Source organism: Megascapheus bottae, chromosome 20, assembly GCF_031878675.1.
Source record: "Megascapheus bottae isolate mThoBot1 chromosome 20, mThoBot2.hap1, whole genome shotgun sequence".
Taxonomy (NCBI): domain Eukaryota; kingdom Metazoa; phylum Chordata; class Mammalia; order Rodentia; family Geomyidae; genus Megascapheus; species Megascapheus bottae.
In genome coordinates this window covers 35,520,910-35,544,904 of record NC_143528.1, presented here as the reverse complement: position 1 = coordinate 35,544,904, position 23,995 = coordinate 35,520,910, and the positions used below count along the sequence as shown (strand labels likewise).

The window sequence follows — 23,995 nt, the reverse complement described above, 5'->3', positions numbered from 1 at the left end:
GGACAGACTTCGTAGGGCTGTTGCCCTCCTCTGCCCCCAAACTCAGGAGCAGATGTGGGCAGGTCTCAGGGGTAGAATCCCAGAGAAGCGAGGGTCTCTGAGCCACAGGTTTTCAGGGGGGAGAGAAGGGAGAGGGGAGGAGGAGGAAAAGGGGAGGAGGAGGGGGCGTAGTTGGAAGCTGAGGTGTGAGGTGGCCACCTTCCTGGCCAGTGGGGCTGCGAAGTCGGGGCTGGGGGCTGCCAGGCACTGGGGATGGGGCTGAGGGAGTTTTCCGGACCAGAGGCTGGCCCCTGAGCCCTTCTGCTTTATTCTTGACCCGCTTGCGCACGCACAGAACCTGCTGGCCCAGGCAGAGCGCAGGGTCTGTGACCGGCAGGGGGAGGAGGGCTCCTTGCCTTCTAGTCTCAGGGCAGTGGCTCCCCCTCAGGTTTGGAGCCCCTTCTACCCCAGGGCAAGCCAGCAGGTACTGAGCGGTGGTAAGGCATACAGGTCCTAGCTTGGGATAGAATTAAAAGGAGGAGCCTCCCTCCAGGGGGCAGGGATGGGCTTGGTTAGGATGGCTAGTGGAGTGATCCAGGGAAAATTGGCTTGTACAGAGAGATCTGCTGTGCTCTGCCTCTATCTTAAGCCTTTGTGCCTCTTTCCCCTGAGCCCCTAGGGTCTCCTCTGAGAAATGGGGACAGTCCTTTCCTTGGGAGGTCCGAATGAGATAGTAGTACTTAGAAGGCATGCTTGCTTCTGGGCCCTGATGACTCAGGTCTGTAATCCTAACTGTTCAGGAGGTAGGATTACATGATCCTTATGAGGTTCAAAGCCAGCCTGGGCAGAAAAGTCTGTGAAACTCATCTCCAATGAACCACCAAAATAGCTGGAAGTAGAGCTGTGGCCCAAGTGGTAGAGCTCCAGCCTTGAGTATAAAAGCTTAGGGACAGCATACAGGTCCTGAGTTCAAGCCCGAGCCTCACCACCTCGACAAAAGATATGCTTGCCAACAGTCTGGACACATGGCTGGCTCTGTATCTTGTTGGGTTCTCTCTGCATGAACAGTGGCCAATCCCTCCAGAGACGTCTCCCTGGACGTCTCAGTGACAGCTGAGGTCCTGGAAGCTGGTGATCAGGAGTGTGCCTTATCACACACCTCCCTATCAAAAAGTGGATGGTAATATGGGTGAAAACGGGGTGCTTGGAGGAAGGCCCCAACTATGGTGCTCTGCCCTCTACTGAGGGCTGTTCCTGTATGTTGTGACTGTAGACTTACTTTCCTAGAGAGCTGACTGGCATTTTCACTCTGGGTTCCTTCTCACCTTCCTGAGCTCTGTCAATCCACAAAGAGGTCTGTCACCTTCCCCCATGCAAACAAGCCAAGCAGATACCTTCGGAGCATTGGCCAGATCAAGCTGGGGATGCTCAGGCTTGCCCAGCCCAAACTCCAGGTTCCACTGCAGGGGGCCCGGAGGAGTGGCCTGTGCTGGTGTGCAGAGGGTGGAGTTAGGCCTGCTCTAAGTCATACCCAGGAGTCCAGCATCTGGGAGTTTAAACTCGAAGAATGTCAAGCTGCAAGGTAAGAGCCCCTAACCTGGCATGAGGAAGTCATTGCATAGTCTATAGCTGCCCTCCACACCACACAGCCATTCACCAGCTGGGTGAGGCTTGGTATCCCGCTCCCAGAACAAGTGCTCACCATTCTCCACACTGCCTTGTCCTACTTTTCAGCAATGCTGGGCCTCCTGGCCATTTCCATTGTCCACAGTCTTCCTACCATTTGAGGCTCATTTGTTTCAGTTTCTGCCCCTTCCAGGAGTCTTCCCCTGTGACTCTGATCTAATCCAGGTCTGATTTGACACCCCATCAGTTTCCAGAAGTATTAAAGGCCACCTCCTCTTGACCTCAGTGCCAGGAGTCAAGCTAGGTCACAGGTAGAAGGGTACAGATGCCTCAGGGATAGCTCAGATCTTGGGGTCCCATGGCAGGTGTCCTTTGGTCAATGGAAGGCAGGTGTTGGGGCTCATTGGCTGTGGGGGGGGGCGGGAAGAAGATATTGGAAGCTACTTAAGGCCTCTGGGTCTGAATACCTGGTGATTTCACTGGCTACCCTCCGCCCCATCCTGGGTTTCCATCGTAACAGATGCCAGAGGCAGATGCCAGAGGACTCTGTAGAATGACAGGGGCAGTAAGCCTCCTAAGTACCTCTGGTTCTTCACTCTCTCCCATTCTGCACCTGCATACCTGGCTGCCTGACTACCTTTGCTTGTCTGTCCACGAAGGAGAGCCAGAGGTGGGCCCAGAGACAGCATGCAGAGTCCAGGGGCCTGGGTATCCCTCACTGTGGTCCTCAGGCTGTGTGACCTATGACAAGTCCCTTTGCTTCCCTGGTCTCAGGTTCCCAGTTTGTACAAAGAAAGTAGCTACTCTCACGTCAACGGAGATAGGAATTCACTGAAAACTATGACACATTGACACCATGGAAGAACAGGGCATGGGCCTACATGATTCAGCCTCAGTTTACCTAAACTTGACACTTGCTCCTGATGGAGTGAGCTGGGGGTAAGGAGAGGGAGAAGGGAGGGCTCCTGACCACCTCTGGGGAGGTGGGGTGAGAGGTGATTAGGGGACAAGTGACTCTGGCTGTAATTTGCCCCCCCAGTGCCAAGTTCAACACCCTCCAGCTGGGGCTGTCTCACACCTTCCCCTCACAGCCCAGATGCAGCCAGCCGTCCTCCTGCTCAACTGCTCCTGGTCACCACCTGCCTCAGCACAGCAACCCTTTTCCTGTTGAGTCACCGCAGGCTTAGGCCACGAGAGGGGCCAAGGGCATCCTAGCAACCTGGACTGACTGTTTGCTAGCTGATGCCTACTGTCTACCAGCAAACCATGATCAAGTGACCCCAGCTGTCTGAGGAGCACCCTCTGTGTGGATCTGGATGCCACAGCTCGCAGTGTGCCTGACCGTGGCTATTACTCCCACCCATCTTCCTTCTCGGTAGACTCAAAAGCTTCCTCCCACCTCTAGCCCTGTGCACACGCTTCCCTGTTCCTAGAACACTGTTCTGCCAGATCCTCATGCAATTCCCAGTCCTTTGCCAGTTACGTGCGCCCAAAGCCTCCCTAGACCTAACTAAACAGTCCATTTCTAGTCACAGATCTTTTTTGTTGGTGGTGGCTTGAACTCAGGATCTGAGCATTGTCTGAGCTCTTTTGCTCAAAGCTAGTGCTCTACCACTTTTGAGCCACAGCGCCACTTCCCATTCTAGTCACTGAAATCCTAATATTGGCTTTTTTGTTTCCTCTATAGATTGCAGGCAACTTGAATTGAGAGGAGCTGGCTTTTGCCTGTGGCATGTGGCTCAATGAACACCATGGAGTTGAAATCAGGAGTCCACGCTCTTGTGGCGGATCTTGCCATGTAGGTGGGCATGCCGAGGTACACCTGGGACTGGAGGTTTGTGTTTAGACCAGGCAAGGTCAGGGAGGCCCCGACAAAATGGAAAAGAGTTGTGGTTCAAGCAGTAGAGTGCTTGCTAAGGCTCTGGGTTTAATCCCTAGTACCAGGGACTCAATCGCCCATACCTGGAGTGTCCTGAGAAAAATATCTACTTGTTTGTTCAAGTCAGGCCCATGGAGAAACGCACAGAAGCTCAGCAGAGGCTATGTATGTGTAGTCCCTGGTCCGGGGGTTGGGGGGAGGGAGAGAGGAGAGGGCTCCATGCTATTATGTAACAAGAGATGAAGACAGGACCATGAGAGCCATCGATCCAAGCCTGGACAGGGAGACAGCCAGAGCCAAGAAGTAGCGCTTTAACTCTCTACTTGCATCATTTACCACTGAGCTGGATAGATCCTGTTCAAGGGGCTTGTGGGGTTCAACACTCACAGAAGCCTGAAAAAGCAGGTAGCCCGTGGTCTCTACTTTTGATAAGTGCCTCACAAGAGGGGAGCAGATTCAGGATATGGGTCTTGGGGTCCAGGTCTTTCTTGGTCCTGATGTTCTGTACCTGTAACCTGGTCAAAGGGTTTGAGCCGCTCATGCTAGCAGCTCAGCCCAAGGCAGGCTCAGCTGAGAAGGAAGGTGAGTGTGCTGGTTTAAGGCTGCCCTCTGCTGGACACGGGTGGGTGCAGTAGGAAAGTCTGCCCAGGGAAGAAGAGAAAAATCCTGACCAAGTAAACTTTATTGTGGCCCTGTACTTGATTGCTGGGCTCTTCTAAGGCCTCCTGGAACTGGAGGTATTTTTTTTGGGGGGGTGGAGGATTCTTGTGTGGCCCCCACCACGTTGCGTCGTATTGTGACTCAGGTGGAGGGACCAGTGGGCACCAGCAGAGCAGTCGGGGAATATACTCTCTGCTTGGTGGGTCATGGGGCAAAACCATTGTAGGCTCCTCATTTCTTGACTGGTTTCTTAGTTTTGAGTGTCATTCTGGCCTGTGGAGACAAGGGAGCTTCAGTCTCTACTCCACCCCCACCCCTTCACCTGAGGTCCACCCTTCTACCTTCCTACTCACCTTCCTCACAGGGCTCTTGTCTGAACCTGGAGTGGACCTGGAATAAGTGGTGAGTTGGCAAGGAGCAGAGATACAGGTGGGCAAGTCAGAGACCAGTGAGGGCCAAAGCTTCGGCTCTCCTCACGTCTGCGCAGGGAGCGAGCTCAGCCTAGGTGGCTCTAGGAGGCAGAGGACCCAGCCTGGAAGCTGTGGGGCAATTCCCTCCACCTTCCCACTCAGGCCACTCCGCTTCTCTTTTCATTTTATTATTATTTTGTGTGTGTGTGTGTGTGATGGGTGCTGGAGATTTGAATTCAGGGCCATAAAATCCTAGGCAAGTGCCCTACCACAGAGTCATGTCCGCCTACCTACCACCAGCCCAGTCCAGGCTTTCTCTTTTTAAACACTTGTCTTCCTCTTTTTAGGCTAACATCTGCATTCTTTTCAGTTGTCTAAATAACTTTTCATTATGAAATGTTAACCGCATTGCAAATAAGAGAATAAGTTACTACAATATCCCTTACTTCCTACCAGTATTAACATTTGTTGGTTTATTTTTTCCCAGGCCCAGAGTTCAAGTCCCACAACTGACAAAAATTATTTTTCATGTGTTCAAAAACCGGTATGATGGGTCTTGGAGTTTGGCCTAGTAGTAGAGTGCTTGCCTAGCATGCACGAAGACTTGGGTTTGATTCCTTGGTACCACATACATAGAAAAAAGCTGGAAGTGGTGCTGTGGCTCAAGTGGTCCCCAAGTTCAAGCCCCACGAGTGGCAAAAACAACCAAACAAAAAACTGTATGCTATCTTGTCCTTTTAACTGTATCAACACTTTCCAGGCTACTGTGCACTTTAAAAGCATCAGGTGACATGCACTCACCATAGAGAAAAGATATATTTCAGTAAATTATGATTGGGTAGACATTTAGAGGGCTTCAATTTTCCACTAGTATTTGGACAAAACCATGGTTAAGTTTCCTGGCTCATACAGTTTCCCCCCATATCTTGAACTGAATTCTCTGGAAGGATTGCCTAAGTGGGATCAGGTCCAAAAAATAGGAACATTTGCATGCTTTCTAAGATGGCTGTGCTGACCTCCAGCCCTTGTGTGTGTGCATGCAGTCTGTATAGAAGCCAGGTGTACCATGCTTTCTATCTCACGTAAAGAATCTAGGGCAATTAAATCGAGTTACCTTGCTGTTGCTTCTTTTTCCAGCTTTTTTTTCTGGGAATCAAAGACAAGCATTATTTGAGAGAGTTAGGCTGAAGCCCAGAGCCAGAATAGATTCTCCAAGCCCAAGCCATCCTGGCTGAGCAGCTGGCAGAATTCCCTCCCCCAACCTGGGAGGCCTGGCCCAGGTTCTCAGAGCCCAGTTTCTCCCAGGTGCCTCTACAGGGTCCCAACCTTGTGGAAGGAAGACTTTTTTTTCCTACCTTAACCACACTCGTCTGTTTGTGGGGCATCAGCCTCTTCACTTGTCGGACAGGGGTGTCCTCTAGAGACACATCTGCATCATCGTCATCATCGTCAGAGTCTTCTTCCTCTTCCTCACTTTCTTCTTCCCCTTCTTCTTCTAGCCAGGACAAGTCTGAAATCTCTGTGATGGTGTGGGTGAGGCAGATGCAAGAGGAGGAAGGAAGAGCAGAATTCTGAGGTGTAGAGTGGCGTTTGCCTCCTAATTTAGGGCTCTGTTTACCTCCTATTTTAGGACTCCTTTGACTCCAGGTTATAGTCTTGGGGGAATTCTGGAGATGAATATGTACACCTCTCTTTCTGTACTCTAAAATAGGGACCAGGCTATGTCAGGAGGTAGAGAAAGAACCCTGTAAAGGCAAGAGACTGACAGATGTGCTGGCAAGTGGGTAGGTAGGGACACAGAGGAAATGGATATGGCAGCCTGGCCTGTGCCTTGGTCCTGCTCTGGTCCATGAGCTCCCGGCTTGACCCCAGTGTGGCAGCAGTGTTGTGTGGAGACAGCTACAAGAGCTGGGGCCAAGCTGAAGGTACCAAGGTCATGGGGGTCCACCCTCACGAATGCATTCATTCTGTCTTGAAGGACTAGGTCTTGAGACTGTAACAAAACAATATGGTGGAACAGAACCAAAGTTCCTCCTCAGCTCACTAAATTCTCACACATATTGGGGGCCCTTGCCAGTTCTCAGAGCCATGTTTCCAGCCACCAGAACTGTGAGCCAAATAAACCTTTTTGTTTGATTTATGCTAAGCCGGTCTTGGGGCTTGAATTCAGGGCATGGTTGATTTATGTTAAGCCGGTCTTGGGGCTTGAGTTCAGGGCATGGTTAATCTCTTGAGTTTTTGTGTTCAAGGCTAGCACTCTACTGCTTGAATCACAGCTCTATTGCCTAATTTTTGATGTTTAATTGGACATTAAGAGTCTCACAGAGGGCCTGGAGTGTGGCCTGCTGGTAAAGTGCCGAACATGCAGGAAGCCCTAGGTTCAATCCCTTGGTACCACATACACAGAAAAATCCAGAACTACTGCTGTGGCACAAGTGGTAGAGCTTTAGCCTTGAGAAAGCTCAAGGACAGTACTCAGGCTCTGAGTTCAAGCCACAGGACTGGCCAAAAAAACGTTTCAGACTTTTCTTCCTAGGTTGGCTTTGAACCATGGTCTTCAGATCTCAGTCTCCTGAGTAGCTAGGATTACAAGTGTGAGCCACCAGTACCTGGCTAATATTTTCTTAAGATAGGGTCTCACTATGTAATCCAGATTGGCTTCAAACTCATGGTCCCCCCACTCAGATCCAACTGCTAACAAACATCTTTTCTTTATAAAATACCCAGCCTCAGTATTTATAACAACATAAGATGGACATGACAAGAGGAACCTCAAACAGGCAGTTAAGAAACTAGAGCTTATTCTAAGGCAAATGAAATGTGCCAGGGCTCGGAGGCAGGACACTACCCTAATTACTATGGCCTTATGCTTTCTAGCAATCATGTTTGCATGTATTATGCTGAGCGTTTTGGTATAATCCATTTAAAACTATAAAGACACTCTGAAGGCTGGACGCCAGTGGCTCACCTGTCCTCCTACCTCTTCAGGAGGCTCAGATCTGAGGTCACAGTTCAAAGCTAGCCCAGGCATGAAAGGCTGTAAGACTATCTCCAGTGAATCACCAGAAAAGTGGAAGTGGAGGTGTAGCTCAAAGTGGCAGAGCTCTAGCCTCAAGCACAAAAGCTCAGGGACAGCATCAGGCCCCATGTTCAAGTGCCATGGTCACCACCACCAACGAAAATACTCTGAAGGGGACCGGGAGTTTGGCCTAGTGGTAGAGTGCTTGCCTAGCATACACAAAGACCGAGGTACATCTCAGTACCACATAAATAGAAAAAAAGCCGGAAGTGGTGCTGAGGTTCAAGTGGGAGAGCATTAACCTTGAGAAAGTCCAAGGACAGTGCTCAGGCCCTGAGCTCAAGCCCAGAACTGACAAAAAAAAAAACAACTCTGCAGGTGAAATCAAAGACAGCTTCTCATGTTACCAGTGAGGGCTGAGGCCCACAGAGTCACTGTTGAGAGCTAAAGAAGAACTGAATCCTGACCCTTTCCTATGACCTTCCAGGCATAGGCCAGGCATAGGCAACCATGTTGCCTTTGGGTAGTTTTATCCAGAAAAAAATCCATGACTTCCTCAAGTGTTTACATTACCATGTCTACGTTCTGTGCTCAACACAGCCCCCTCACCCCTTGCCCATATCCAAGCTCTGACTTACCATAGCACTCCTGGCCGCAGAGGAACACAGGTCCTGAGCCAGCCCGAAGCTGAAAAGTGACTGGAGGAGAAAGCTCTACTCTTGACATGGCGACCTGCAGTGGGGAAGTTCAGGGGAAGACAGGGTTAACTCAGGTCTTGGGACCTGACAGGGGCTGCCATGAGCCTTCTCCCTAACCGCCCAGGTTCCTGGATTCTGTGGGCTTTAGTTTTCACCTTCTTGCCGAGGTAGTTTACCCTAGAGTGGGTAACTGAACCTCTTATTCTCCATAGGGCCTGGGCACTGTCCTTTGGCTTTTTCAAGTGCTCTCCCACTTGAGCCACAGCTTTACTTGTGGCTTTTGGTGGTCAATTGGATTTTTGAACTTTGATCCTCAGATCTCAGCCTCCCGAGTAGCTGGATGACAGGAGTGAGTCACCAGCAACTAGCTTTTGAGTTTTCTTTCCCATCTGTACATACTCCCCTGGTTTTTATGACTCTTGTTCTAATCCTATAGTTAACTGGGTAGCTGCTAGATGTCCCAAATTTAACAGAGATCTTTAAAATTATAACCCATATCTACCATTCTGTCCCAGTAGATAGCTGTTATTCTATTGAATTAGGCACAAAAGTGCCTTTCTCTTCCATTCTATGTCTGATATGTCAGCAAATCCTGTTGGCTCTGTTGCCACAATATATCCAACTAAACCATATCTTTGCAGATACATTGGAAGTACCATAAGTGAACAATGTATCATGCATATATCTGAATGGAAACCCGTTATGAGTCAAGGTGCATCTGATTGAAGGTCCTGGACATGCAGCAATGAAGTGGAATTATATCTAGAGAAATGAAGTAGAATTAAACAGAGAGAAAAAGCAGACAGACTTGGTGGTACAAGTCTATAATCCCAGAACTCAGGAGGCTGAGGCAGGAGAATCTCAAAATGAAGGCTGGCTTGGGGGTTAAATAAGACCTATCTTAAAAGAGTGGGAGGGAGGGAAGGAGGGAAGAGAAGAGTTAGGCACTGGGGTCACAAATCTATAATCCTAGCTACTCAGGAGGCTGAGATGGAGGACTGCAATTCATTGTCAGCAGGAAAGTTTCTTTAATACTTATCTCCAATCAACCACCCGAAGACTAGAAGTGGGGCTGTGGTTCGAAGTGCTACAGCACTAACCATGAACAAAAGAGCTTAGGAACAGTTCCTAGGCCCCGAGTTCAAGCTCCACGACTGATTAAATAGAAGGAAAAAGAATCGCAACATGATTCACAAAATCTGGTGCATTGCACAGAAAGCTCAAGATAAACTGGCAGAAATGAGAGCTTCTCTACATAGGGACGGCGTAGTCACCAGGGTCTCAGTCACCGGCAGGGGGCGGTTTAAAAATGTTCCTGTTGCCCCGGACAGGCTCACCATGGGCAGCACAGAGGCCTTCAGCGACGCAAGAGTGACAGGCTGGGTCTTCTTGTCCTCCAGGTTTGCTGGTGTCAGGACCTCCACCCGGTTCACCTCTTCTTTGGCTTTCTCACCCAGGCAAATCTGCAAGGGATTGAAATTAGGCAGGGGCGCCTCATTGCACTGGAGGAAGATGCTGCTACTTTGCTCTTGCTCTTCCTCCCGTCCGTGGAGGAACACTCACCGTACTGATCAACAGCTTACAGCTCTCTTTCTTCTCCAGCTGGGGCTTAAAGGTGCAACTCCGTTTCTCCTGATTTAGTTCAGCACCTGCTCAAGCAGGGCTGAATGACTGCAGTGCAAAGGCCCATGGGAGGCTTCACAAGTTCCTTTGCCACCCGCAACCCCAGCAACACCTCCATCTTATCTCAGCTGGGGGACAGTGGGACATGACAGGCTGAGCTGGGCAGAGCCTCTGCCCTCACTCACCCCAGAGCACGGTCCTTGTATCCTTTTCAGTCATGGTGTTGGTGCTGTTGGGACTTGGTCCTGGGAAGTAATGAGGTGGCTGGGCAGGCAGCTGGAAGAAGGGATCCTGTAGTGAGGAGAGGCCCTGGGCCCCTGCTTGAAGCTCAGCGGCACTCATTCTCTGCTGAGAGGCACCAACAGGGCACCGCTAGGTGACAAGGCTTTGGTTGCAGACTGAAAAGGGGCCTGCCAGGGTCAAGGGCCATTTAAACAGGCGTGGAAGACAAGAATCAAGACAAAAAGAAGTCTGGTCACAATAGCTCAAAGGTAAGTCTGGAATACTTGTTAGACAGCAGAGTTTAGACAGAAGTGATTCCCACAGGCTGGCTGGGAGGCTTGCCTGTCTGCCCCTGGGTATGTGTCCGATTTGGGCCCAGGTCTACTTATTCGCTGGGTCTTGGCCTTCTCAGCTCCTGATCAGTCTTACCGTGCTATCAATCAAGCCATGGGTCTTCCAGCTCACTGCAGCCTCATCAGCCTTCACCTTTACTGGAGCCAAAGCCCTCTGCCCTCACTAGGCTGTTAAGAAGCCTGGGAAGGGGGAGGTATCCAATCAGCCGTAAGGCCCATTCTCCTATTTCATTCTTCTGTTCTTTCCTCCTGGTGTCTCGGTATCACCTGTGCACTTGTTAAAACACAATGCTCGGCCTTTCTTCTGCTGGTTCACATTGAATTGTTTTAGGTGGGTAGAGAATTAATACTTCTACAAGCTCCCAGGTGAACTTGCTGCTGCTGGCCCAGAGTCAGAGTGAGAATCACTGTGAGGGCCAAGTTTACAGAGGCAGACTACAGCGAGGGGTCCTCAGCACCCCGAGGCATAGAGATGCGTTCGCCAGGATACAGCAAGTACTCACTCCCATTGCACATGTCTGCCTATGATTTTTAAGAATTGTAATAGTTCTGCATCTTTGTCAACAGTAGGCATTGTCTGAATCTAGCCATTCCGGTGGATGTACTTTATTTATTTTTGCCAGTTCTGGGACTTGAACTCAGGACCTGGGTATTGTCCCTGAGCTTCTTTTGCTCAAGGCTAGCACTTTTATCACTGGAGCCACAGTACCACTCTGGCTTTTTCTGTTTATGTGGTACTGAGGAACCCAAGGCTTCATGCATGCTAGGCAAGCACTCTACCAACTAAGCCACATTCCAAGCCCTGTATATCACCACCACCATCATCATCATCATCATCATCATCATCATCATCATCATCATCATCATCATCATCATCAGTCAGTTTGGGGGGTTGAACTCTGGGCCTGGACATTGTCCCTGAGCTCTTCAGCTCAAGGCTACTGCCCTATCTCTTGAGCCACAGAGCCACTTCCGGTTTTCTTGTAGTTAATTGGAACTAAGAGTCTCATGAATTTTCGTGCCCCGGCCCGCTTTGAACTACAATCCTCAGATCTCAGCCGTCTGAGTACCTAGGATTACAAGCATGATCCACCAGCACCGGGATTGTACTTTATTTTTTTGGGCCATTCCAGTGTGTGTGTGTGTGTGTGTGTGTGTGTATTCTCTTGAGAACAAGTGACACTGAGTATCTTTTGAAGAAATTACTGGTCACTCAGATCACAGCTGAGCCATACATTGAGTTCAGTTTCATACATCTTGGAGTTAGGTAGCATGAGTCCTTCAGTGCTGGCTTTGTGTGTGCAGTCCTGGGGTTTGAACTGAGGGACTGGGTGCAGACCCTGAGCTTTTCTGCTCAAGGCTAGCTAGCACTCTACCGCTTGAGCCACAACTCCACGTTTATTTTTTTTTTTTTCAAGAGTCTTATTTTCTTGCCCAGACTGACTTTGAATGGGTCCTCAGATCTCAGTCTACTGAATAGTGAGTATTACAGGTGTGATCTACAAGCTTCACTCTGGCTTCAACTCTGGCTTTTTATTTAAAAACTACTTTAGGAACCTGTGTGCTGGTGGCTCATACCTGTAATCCTACGTATGCAGGAGGCTGAGATCTGAGGATTGAGGGTTGAGGACTGAGGTTTCCTGCTAGCCAGGGTGGGAAAGTCCGTGAAACTCTTATTACAATTAAGCACAAAGAGCTAAAAGTGGAGGTGCAACTCACATGGAAGAGTGCTAACCTTAAGCACAAAAGATCAGGGACAGTGCCCAGGCACAGAGTTCAAGCTCCAGGACTGGCAAAAAAACAAACAAAAAAGGGCTGGGAGTTTGGCCTAGTGGTAAATGCACAAAGACCCTGTGGCTCAAATGGTAGAGCATTAGCCTTGAGGAAAAAGCCCAAGGACAATGCTCAAGTCCTGAGTTCAAGCCCCAGGACTGGCAGAAAACTCCCAAAACCAAAAACCAAAAAACAACCCATAACAAAACAAAACATACACTGTGTAAACATTTATACAATTGGTTTTTATGTATTAGTATTATATCCTATGATTTTGCAAAATGCAGCTTATCCCAATGCTAGTTTTCACTCTAAATCTTGGCACCTGTAAATAAACACAGTAATGTTATTTAATCTTTCCTGATCTATAGTTCTTTTCTTTTTGGTGTCTCACCCCGCAGCCTTTTCTTTTGTATCTCATTCCTCATCAAGCACCCAATCCTCTTTTCCCAGCTTCAGTACTAGAAATACAGAAGGGAACTATTGGCATTTTGCTTTTTTCTTGATATAGGGTAAAGATCCAAGTTTTTTCTTGTAAGTATGATGTTGGCCTCAAAATTGTAATCCTCCTTCCAGAGCCTCTTGAGCAGCAGACTTGTTTGATATCCATGGCCAGGTTAAGAATGTTTGGGATTTGGCAACAAGCACGAGATGCTGGGAGTAACCATCCCAGTACTTAAAAAAAAGTTTTTGCTCATTCTTCTTGTGCTAAGTTCAAAAACAAAACAAAACAAAACACATCATGAGTAGATGCTGACTTTTTCTTTTTGTGCCAGTTCTGGGGCTTGAACTCTGGGTCTGGGCACCTCTCTCTCTCTCTCTTCTCTCTCTCTCTCTCTCTCTCTCTCTCTCTCTCTCTCTCTCTCTCTCTCTCTCTCTCTCTTTCTTGACTTTTTCTTTTTGTGCCAGTTCTGGGGCTTGAACTCTGGGTCTGGGCACCTCTCTCTCTCTCTCTCTCTCTCTCTCTCTCTCCCTCTCCCCCCCCCCCCTCTTCAAGACCAGCACTCTACCAGCTGAGCCAGAACTCCACTTCCAGATTTTTTTGTGGAGTTAAGAGTTTCACACACTTTCTTGTCCATGATAGCAACTTTTAACATACTTTTTTCTTTATATATTGAGATGATCCATTATTTCTGGTATATATATGATGGTTTTGGGGCTTGAACTCAGGACCTGGGTGCTGTCCTTGACTTCCTTTTGCTCAAGCCACAGCTCCACTACCAGTTTTTGAGTGGTTAACTGGAGATAAGAATCTCATGGGAGGGGACTTTTTTGCCAGGCTAATTTTGAGCCACAGTCTCAGATCTCAGCCTGCTGTACAGGTAGGATTACAGGAGCCACCAGCACTTGCCTAACCTAATTTTTAAAAAATGAAACCATCCTTGCATTCCTAGCATCAATCCCTCTTGATCATGATTCTGTTACTCCTTTTAGATATTGTTGAGTTACATATGTTGGTATTTTCCTAGGACTTTTTTTTTTTTTTTCGCCAGTCCTGGGCTTCGACTCAGGCTGAGCGATGATCCTTGGGACTTTCTCAAGGCTAGAGCTCTACCACTTGAGCCTAAGCACCACTTCCAGCTTTTTTCCTATGTATGTGGGGTACCGAGGAATTGAACCCGGGTCTTCGTGCATGCTAGGCAAGCACTCTACCACTAGGCCAAATTCCCGGCCCCTGGCTTTAGCTTTTTGCTATTAAGTACAATCCTAGCTGTGGGTTTGTCATACACAACCTTTATTATACTGATTAATGTTCCATGGATTCCTATTTTCTGCAGAGCTTTTAGCATAAAGGGGTGTTGTATCTTGTCAAATGCCTTTTATGCATCTATTGAGAAAATGATGTGATCTTTGTCCTTGGTCATGTTGATGTGTTGAAGTATATTAATTGATTTACATATATTGAACCAGCTATGCATCTCTGTGATTAACCCTGTTTGGTCATAGTGTATAATTTTTTTGATGAGTTGCTGAAGACTGTTAGCCAGTATTTTGTTGAGAAGTTTTGCATCAATATTCATCAAACAAATGGGTCTATAGTTCTCTTTCTTTGATGAATCTCTGTCTGGTATGGGGATGAGGGTTATGGTGGCTTCATAGAATGAGTTTGGCCAAGAGCCTTCATTTTCAATTTTGTTGAAGAGCTTGAGGAGTATTGGTGTGAGCTCTGCTTTGAATAGCTTGTAGAATTCAACTAGGTGATCAGGGGCTTGAGAACGCCACCCCCCCCCCCCCCCCCCCCCGCCCCTGGAGCCTGCAAGGGGCGGGAATCCCCCTGGATGCATGCTCGGCGGCGCTTTCTTCAAAGGCTGAACCCGGACCAGGGCGGTGGTCTTCTGGGTACAACATCGGGTGTGAGTCTCCCTGCAGAGCCTTTAGATTGTCCCCACCCCTCCCCATCTCTCCCTCAGGCCTCCAGCAGGCCCCGAGATGGGGGGTGGGGGACAGGAGCGGGGTACTGGGAGCCATTTCAGATCTTGGAGTTGGAGGAGGAATGGGAGTGGTGATAGAGGTAGAGGCGGCAGTTGTCTGTCCAGTTGAGTGGAAGGCGCGCCTTGCAGATCGTGGCTTGTCTGACAGTCCTAGGCCTTGAACTCAGAGCCTGGGCACTGTCCTTAGAGGTTTTGCTCAAGACCAGCGCACTGCTACTTAAACCCCTTGCGGCTTTGTCTGTGGATGTGGGTTGCGGGTAATCGAACCCAGGGCTTCGTGCATGCTAGGCGAGCGTACCACGAGGCCAGGCCACGCTCTTGGCCTTTCACTTGATCTCTTGACACAAGCTCCAGACTGGGTCAACAGTTGTCTGATGCCATGAGAAGCTTTAAAAGTGGTTTCATTTGCAAGTGGTCCTCTCATTTCCCCAGTTTGGGATGTTTTATGTTCATTATCCAGTTTTCAGGAGCTGGGGAGAGGCTTGGGTGTTCATTTAGTTCGTTTTTGTTTTTTTTTTTGCCAGGCCCGGGCTTGGATTTTCTCAAGGCCAGAGCTCTACCACTTGAGCCTCAGCACCACTTCTGGCTTTTTCTTTTTCTTTTTCCTAGTCCTGGGCTTGAGCTCAGGGCCTGAGCACTGTCCTTGGACTTTCTCAAGGCTAGAGCTCTACCACTTGAGCCTCAGCACCACTTCCGGCTTTTTTTGTATGTATGTGGTACCGAGGAATTGAACCCGGGTCTTCATGCATGCTAGGCAAGCACTTTAACCACTAGGCCAAACTCCCAGCCCACTTCTGGCTTTTTCTATGTATGTGGTACCGAGGAATCGAACCCGGGTCTTCGTGCATGCTAGGCAAGCACTCAACCACTAGGCCAAACTCCTGGCCTAGTTCTCTTAAGTTTTGAAGTCAGTTTGTAATGTTCTGCTGTTATACGGAGCAATGGAAATAAGTAGCCTTGCAGTTACCTTCTCTACTTTTCATCAGCTGCTGCTTTAATTGAGCCAGTTTCTGAAACACACTCATCACAGTCTAGCCACTGTTCAGTGTTATCTAAGCCACCCCAAGTAATATTAATATAGAAGACAGCTCAAAGGGAAGAATCTCCTGAGACTGCATAGCAGCTTAACTGATGAGCCCCAAGCCCCAGATCTGAGCCTCCCAAGTAGCTAGGATTACAATCATAAGTCATGGCACTATGCCCAATCTATTATTTCTGAGGTTGACACTTGTCATTGTAACTTGGCATTTCTGCTCAAACCCATTACTGCTTGAAGCTTTTTTAAAAACCTGAAACTTTGACCCTGGGCCAAATCTTTTCTTCCACTGATTTACATTGCAGTAAGAAATAACACTCTTTAAACATTTAAAAATTTGTTACAACAAACTTTACCCAATTTTTGTGTGATTTTTTGGCCAAATTTTAATCAGCAGTAAGAATTTAGGCATTGTTTCAGTCTAAGGTACAGTTTATACCAGGAATCACACTTGAATTCGTCAACCCAGTGCCCCGTAAATAGCCTAGCCCAGACTCTTCCAAATAAATTTGTTTTGACTGCATTTCTTAAGACTACCAGGATTTCTTTTTGTCTGAGACTGGGACTTGACTCTGGATCTGAAACTTTTGCTCACTGGCTGGTGTTCTACCACCTGAGTCATGCCTCCAGGTCCTCCACCAGGATTTCTGATGAAACAAAGGTAACTGGCTTTGTTATTCACATTTATTAGGTTGAATTATGAAATTAGTACTTGTTTTGTGACCAAAAGCTTTCCTGGGGGACACTTTTTCCTGAAATTCTAATTAAGGGAGGAGTAACTCTTTACAATGTTTTATAAAGTTCAATGGGCTTTTGTTAAATTTTAACCATGGCCCGCATGGTTAAGCCATGATGGGACAGCCTTCAGGATGCACTAAGGAGACCACCATTTGTTTAGTTTCTTGCTTCAAAAATCCTTGCAGCAGGGGAGCTCTGGGTTTGTGCCCAACTGACTGGCATCTCAAGATGGTTGGAGCTCAAGTTGTTCCCCCCCACCCCTGATCATTTACATGAATTAAAACTGTGGAGTGCTGCCTGATCTGTTAGTGAAGTTTCAGCATTTTATACTCTGGTAGGTTTCTTGTACTACATAGTTTGGGATTACAGGAGTCCCTGTTAACTAGTGTTTATTTGGCCTGTGAGGTCTATGAAGTATCTAGGGAATACCTGAATTGCCTTTGAACTTGCCAGGTCCCAGGAAAAGAAGCCTAACTCACATTAGAGGAGCAGAGTTCAAAACATTAACAAAATTGTGCTTTCTTCAATCATTACTTGTCTGCAGGTGGCCATGTTACTTTCTGGAAACAAGTAAAAGAACTTTTTATAGCTGAGGATAATATACAGTATGCTATCTATTTCAACTAAACCAGTTGTGCTTTTAAATTTAAAAGAAGTTGAGCCAGATTTCATCCAGGTAGAAGCAAATGATAAGGTTCAGGGACCCCTGTCAAGCAGTGGCTTTCAAGAATGCATGTTTCAACATTATGTTTAACATGATGCATGTCCTTGACACACTACACGTGATTGCTGAAAACAAGTCAGTAGAAACCATTGAAGTTTATTGGCGGTCACAATGCTTACACTGTATGCAGCAAACACCCTTACAAGTCTATCCGCAACCAGATCACGCAAGAAAGGATTCACCACACAGTTGCCAGAGGAGAAGGAAAAAAATAATTAACAGGCTTATTTGTGGGGGTGGGGGAGAGAAATAAAAAATAAAACCTAATTGATGAATGTTCCACGGGCAAGAGCTGAACTAGAGATGTGTACAACTAGCAGCAACAGTTGTGGAAAAAGTACAAGGCAAATAGCTTTCTCCATTAATTTCCTCTGTAGGTTAATTTTTTTAATATTCAAAACATTTATGGTTTTCATTTTATAAAAATGTATATTTTCCAAGGGAGAATGTTAAATACTTCATGCTAGATAGACCTTGTTATTAAGAACTGCTCCCCTTGGTAACTCCCTCCAGATCATACATTCATGAGTGCAGGTACATACATAAATATCCACACGCACACATCCACACACATTGCCTCGAGGGCTGGGGAAGACACAGTTATGGCCACACACAGGCCTCTGGTGGGTGGACTCACCCAAATTGCTGAACAGGAACAACTGGCTTGATGCTTCTCTATAGTCTCTACAGAGACCAAGAACCCTAAAACATTAAAATCCAATTTTTAACAAGAGGCATTTTTCTGAGGATGACGCTAGGCAAGGTGGGACACAGAATGGAGATAAGAATACCAAACACTTTTAGCTGGAGTTGTCACTGCAAGAGGCCAGGGGACCTAGGGCAGCATCCACAGTTAACAGGGAGGGACAGTGATCTGGCATGGCTTGGCGTTCCTAATAACAAGGGTTAATACAGCAACAGGAAGTGATTGTTGGGGGAGGGCAAGGAAAGGGCATTAAGAAAAAATATACATTTGGAACTTTTACTTTTCTTTTTGCCTCTCTACACTGTGTCACTAAATATATCTCTGCACTTTCACACATCTTTGTCCAGTAAAGCTTCAGGCCACCAGAATACACATTTTCTTCACTCGCCATACATAATCCCTCGCATCAGCATTGGTGCACTAGACTCTGTAAAAATTTTTTCAGTCACACTTTGTTTTTAAACTTGAGTCAATATAAACCTGTTCAAAATGTTATGAAAAAATGTACATGTTTATACAAGGCAGGTTGTGGCAGGACACTGGGGGTTCTCCCCGCTTGGGTGGCTGCAGGAGGAGGGAGGTGGAGTCTCAGGTGTCTTATCTGTCTCCTCCCACCACCCTTCCCACCCAGCCCTCAGGAACCAGCAGCACCCTGCCCCCTAGTGAGTGCACAGACACCCTCTTCCCTGGGGAAGCAGCTAGGTGACCTTTGCCATCTTCCCCACATCCCTGGAGGAAGGAGCCAGGATTAGCCAGGCCGTCTCCCTTGCAATTGTTCGCCCCTCTGGGCCAGACCAAAGGGATGCTGCTCTGTACAGGTGGAGCTGGAGGGGTGTCAGCTCATCATGTCATTGCTATTCACGCCGTAAGTGGAATTCTTCATTGAGTCGTTGACTTCTCGACGGAATGCTGACAGGTTCTGGGTGAACCTGCAGAAACGATTCATGGGGTCAGAAAGGAGGAAGGGAAAGGAATTTGCCTAATTTATTTTCTTTCTTCCTTCCTTCCTTCCTTTCTAAATATTAGAGAAGTAGAATGTGGGAATATAAGGTTGTTTAGTCTTAATCTCTAGTCTTAAGACTATAGGAAAAAGCTGGCCTACTTTTGTCCCTATTCTAGCAGGAAACTTTACAGCAGGCTAGAGATGGGTCAAAACTGGGTTTCTGAGGACTATGTTGAGCTTAACACTATCAAAAAAGAATCTTACTGATCAAGGTAGGAAGTAACCCTCACAAGCTGAGGGCAGAAAGAATGGTGAGTGAAGGTGTTGCATTTCCTATGTATAAAATACATAGGGCTTAATTAAGACATAAAATAGTTACGTCTCAATTTAAAAGTATCAATTATACACTGACAATATTTTAGATAAACTGCTGTATAAAATACTAAAATGAGGGGCTGGAAGGGTGGCCTACTGGTAAAGTGCTTGCCTAGCATGCACAAAGACCCAGGTTTGATTCCTCAGTACCACATACACAGAAAAGGCTGAAGTGGTAGAGCTCTAACCTTGAGAAAGCCCAAGGACAGTGCTCAGGCCCTGAGTTCAAGGCCCAGGACTGGCAAAAAAAAAAAAATACTAAAATGACTTGTTTCTATTTTTAAAATGTGGGTACCAAGGAATTTGTAATTGCATGTATGGTTTGCTTTCCTCTTGGAAAGCACTGCTTTAGGTGGCCTCAAAATAGGGGGGCACAGAGACTTAGAAGGAGATACTTGATTTGAAAAAATCACAAGTGCACAGTTCTTGGCAGGCTGCCCTAAGCACTTACCTGTCTCTGTTTTTTGTTAGAAGATTCCGCTCAATGCCTTCCATCAGGTTTTCAAAGCACAGATGCATGGCTTGCTGCTTCTCTGGTGGCTGGCTATTGACGATACTGTTCCTTAGATCAGAAAAATACTGTGGGACAAAGAATGAAGGAGAAGGTAAGGCAAGGTAGGGAAAGGTGAATTTGTCAGTTGCAGGTGGAGAATGTTCTTCAAGGAGGGATGGAGCACAGTGTATACATATGTATACTTAACTTAGATAAGCACTTATATGACTAGTTCCTTTATGTTACTGCTCAGTAAATAGGCCATGGATCCTGTTTTGCAAAATATTTCATCTTCAAAATGTCTTAGAAGTCTCAGCCACATGAGGGCCTATCATTGCCTCAGGTGTGGCATCAGGGAGCTGGCTCCCTACCTTTTCATTAAGTAGTATTAAGCCAAGGAGGGGTCGGGACATGGACCACTGATTCCTACAGTCTTCGAAGATGATGATATTCAGCACTGTGGACAGCATCTGAAAAAAAAAAATTGTGAAATAGGAGGCAATGACTGACAGTCTGTGAGTAATGAGATGAGACAAGATGCCAAATGAAGGAGCACAGTAGGCTGAAGGTCTGTGTATGGTTAAATCACATACTTCACAAAACTTTAAGGCGGGAGCGATGGCTCAGGCCTGTAATCCTAGCTACTCAGTAGGAGGCTGAGACCTGAGGACTGTAATTCAAAGTCAGCCCAGGCACTAATGACCCTGAGACTCCTCTTAATTAACCACCAGAAAACCGGAAGTAGCACTGTGGCTCAAGGTGAAAGGCAGAAGTCTTGAGCTGAAGGGACAATGCCTAGGCCCAGAGTTCAAGTCCCACAACTGACCGAAAAAAAAAGGTTTAAATGTAAGTAATTCTACCCATTCAAAAATATACTTTAGAATTATATTTCAGATTGTAGAGTGTCTAGCAAAGCCAAGGATATGAGTTCTGAGCCTACTAGTGAAAAAAAGAATTACAACAACAAAAAAAGGTTTTCTACGTTCAATTTACTCAGAAAAATAAAAATTCATTGTAGGGCTGGGGATAAGTCAGTAGTAGAGTATTTGCCTAGCGTTTTCAAGACTCAGTCTTCAGTACTACAAGTAAACAAAATAGCCCCTCAAAACCCCCTCTACATTAGTATTTGAACTTGGGACCTTTCACTTAATGTGGCTTCCTTACTTGGCTAGAGCTTTCCAAACTTTAACCATGTCTTCAACAACCCTCACTGCAACTTTAAGGCACTGACCTTCACCTCAGCAGTATTAACACTGTTGAGGTGTTAGCTCCCTTCTCTACAGGTGTGTGTCAATACAGGGAGTCACCAGGGCCTCTAAGCGCTCAGCTTCCTTACCTGTTGGATCATCTCTGGATGCTGCTGCATGATATGCAAAAAACGGTCACTCTCCTGGTTCAGGGGTGTTGTCCTCTTCTTGGTGCTGCGTGACAGCTGCTTGAAGAGGTATGTCACAATGTGGTCCAGACAAGAGCAGCAGCCTGTGCATACCATGGTATCTAGAGCAAAGTGGCAGGTAGGAAAACCGGAACATTGAGCTGCTGATGGCTACTTTGGGAAAACAAAGCTGAGAACCCAGCAGAGTCTCCCAGTTACCTGGGGATATAGCCTCACCACTGCTCAGAATGTAACCTGCTAACCATATACAAGCCACACACACAGCAAAGCCCAATTTTAACTTTGAAACCGAGTGTGTGGTAAAAATAATGCAAATAAATCATTTAAATTGTCAGCTCAGTGTGCTTTGGATGTATCTCTTAATTATCTGCATTCGGATTCTGTGCTAAGTACATTCTAGGTACTGTTTCTTAATTTATCCTACTAAGAACTCACAGGAGGTTATATGTTCCACTTGACAAATAAGGAAACCAGTTTGGAGAAAATGACTCATCTAAGGTCACTGCTATAAACAGAGAACTGTGATTAGGCGTAGAGTGCAGACACCATCATCTATGCTTCTACCAAAGAAAAGCTGGCACCAGGACTGAATGGTCAGGAGGCAAGGCTTTAGGACTGATTTTTTTGTTTTGTTTTTTTCCTTTTCTCCAGAAGATGTAAAACAGTCTCTTGAAGCAAGTTTCATACTCTGACTACATTCTACATTATATGGCTGCACCCTAGATAGACGTTAAATATCATGTCATGGAAGTGACACAGAGATATGGATAATTTACAATAATCCAAAATTTATTCTGTATGCATTTGCAATATATCCCAAATATTCTACAGTTGACTTAATCTTATTTTTGTTTTGCTCAGCTTAATAGGAATCATACTTTATTTTCTGAACACCTACATATATATTAAGTTTTCTGGAAGGTAGCTTAAGTGAAAATGTTTGATAGGAAACAAAATGGGCTGTGATGGGAACACTTAGGTGGCTAGCTAGCTGTGTAAAATATTCCTATAACTTCACTCCCTCAGGTAGAGTCCCAATCAGGCACTTCTGCTTATCTCTTCAGCTTCACTTCACTCCTTTTTTTCCTATATTAGTTACCATCCATCTGGACCACTCCTTGCTGTAGACAAGCACCTGTAAGGTGCTAGTACTTACTGGAACAGTCTAGTTTTTACATGCACTCTTTTATGGCAAGTTATCCTTGATGCCTTAAAACCAGTTTAATCTTCCTGAGGGTTCCTGTGGCACTCTGTTCTTACATGTCAGGGCATGTAAGGGGTTAATATTTACATGTTCATCAGCCAGATGTAAACACTAAGGACATCTTTAGTCCCTGGTACTCAGGAGAGGATCAGTAAGTGCTTGTGGATGAGAATGTACCATGAACACTGCGGCCTGTTGTTAGGGCCAATTGCCCCAAACAGTAATTCTTCTGGACATTTAAGTGTTACAAAGCTAGGAGCTTACCAAGTGCAGTAAGTCCTTCAGAAATGGAAGAGAGAATATACATGATGACATGAGGTTCCAGGCTTGCAATAAAGTTCATATGGTCCTGGGTCAGGACTTCCAGTAGTGAGTAGTAAGACTGGCTGAGTTTGGGGTAATCCTGTAGCAGAAGAAGAAAATCATCCTAGGCATTTTATGCTTCAGCAGAAGAAGGCCATAAACAATATAATTCCTTTTAAGGCTAGTGGTGTGGCTTAAGTGGGAGAGAACTTGCCTAGTAAGTGTGAGGCTGAGTACAAACCCCAGCACTATGCAAAAAAAAAAAAAAAATTCTTTTCAGTTGTAAAAACAAATGACTTGCAAGGGCTAGGGAGTGTGGCCTAGTGGTAGAGTGCTTGCCTAGCATGCACAAAGCCCTGGGTTCAACTCCTTGGTAACACATACACAGAAAAAGCTGGAAGTGGTGGTATGGTTCAAGTAGTAGAGTGCTAGCCTTGAGAAAGCTCAAGGACAGTGCCCAGGCCCTAAGTTACAGCCCCAGGACTGGCAAAAGAACAAAAGAAAACAAAAAAACAAACAAAAAAACAGAATTAAAACAAACAAAACAAAAGACTAAGTTGTTTTAGAAAGTTTGTAGGTTCTTTTTTTTTGAGCAAGGTCTGGCATTTACTTTCATGCTTGCTTGGACAGGCACTTTACCACCAAGCCATGCCTTCAGAGTGAGTGCATGCATGCCTACCCTCTCTTTGTGCCAGCACTGGGGCTTGAACTCTAGACTCTTGCTTAGCTTTTTCATTCACAGCTGATGTGCTATCACTTGAACTACAAATCCACTTTGAGCTTTTTGCTGGTTATTTGGAGATAACTGGATTTTTTTGTCTGCCTGGACTAGCCTTGAATGTGACCTCAGATCTCAACCTTTTAAATAGCTAGGCTTTTAAGTGGGAGCTATTGGTGCTGGCCAGCATATAGTGTCTTAAAATCTTTAATCATGGTCTTAGGTGAACAATACAACGAGAGAGGTAAAGTGCTGTCATCAAGGCTTAGGGCTCACCAGTAGGTCACTGTGGGGGATAGAGAGAAGCAGCTTGATGAAGGTCTGTAGAGCGTTATCCAAGGCATCATCTCCATAGAGACGGAAGACTCCAAAATTGACGTAACTCCCACTGAGAGCAGCCTTCAGCATGGAGAAGCAGATGGATATGCCCTTGAGCTTAAGAGCATAGACCTGATCCTTTGGCACTTCTCCAAGTGTCAGGATGCGATTGCCTGAGTAAACATAAATTTTTTTTTTTTCAAACTTGATAGGCACTGGTGGCTCAAATCTATAATCCTGGCTTCTCAAGATGCCACAAAGCTAACCTGAAACACTTATCTCCATTTAATAATCAAAAAGCTAGAAGTGGAGCTGTGGCTCAAGCAGGAGGAGAGCACTAGTCATGAGCAAAAGATGCTCAGGGATA

The 23,995-nt window shown here is 46.4% G+C and overlaps 2 protein-coding genes across 2 annotated transcripts in view; both read right to left on the bottom strand.

The window, feature by feature from the left end:
• Positions 1–65: 65 nt before the first annotated feature.
• Npm2 (nucleophosmin/nucleoplasmin 2) lies at positions 66–10,236 on the bottom strand. The gene is made up of 11 exons (XM_090353725.1): positions 10,080–10,236; positions 9,835–9,920; positions 9,609–9,734; positions 8,212–8,305; positions 5,910–6,073; positions 5,669–5,700; positions 4,498–4,534; positions 3,872–3,992; positions 1,374–1,468; positions 199–337; positions 66–97 (listed from the first exon to the last, which is right to left on the bottom strand). Exons 1-11 carry the CDS (start codon positions 10,234–10,236, stop codon positions 66–68), a joined length of 1,083 nt encoding a protein of 360 aa, XP_090209851.1.
• Positions 10,237–17,248: 7,012 nt separating this feature from the next.
• The window catches only part of Xpo7 (exportin 7), a 79,530-nt gene continuing 72,783 nt past the window's right edge, over positions 17,249–23,995 (bottom strand). Inside the window, exons 23-28 of the mRNA XM_090354274.1 lie at positions 23,587–23,801; positions 22,554–22,692; positions 21,026–21,186; positions 20,061–20,159; positions 19,648–19,775; positions 17,249–18,807 (exon numbers count right to left, since the gene is read on the bottom strand). Of these exons, the coding sequence (XP_090210400.1) occupies positions 18,714–18,807; positions 19,648–19,775; positions 20,061–20,159; positions 21,026–21,186; positions 22,554–22,692; positions 23,587–23,801 (836 nt within the window). The 3' untranslated portion in view covers positions 17,249–18,713. The remainder of the gene's footprint in view (positions 18,808–19,647; positions 19,776–20,060; positions 20,160–21,025; positions 21,187–22,553; positions 22,693–23,586; positions 23,802–23,995) is intronic.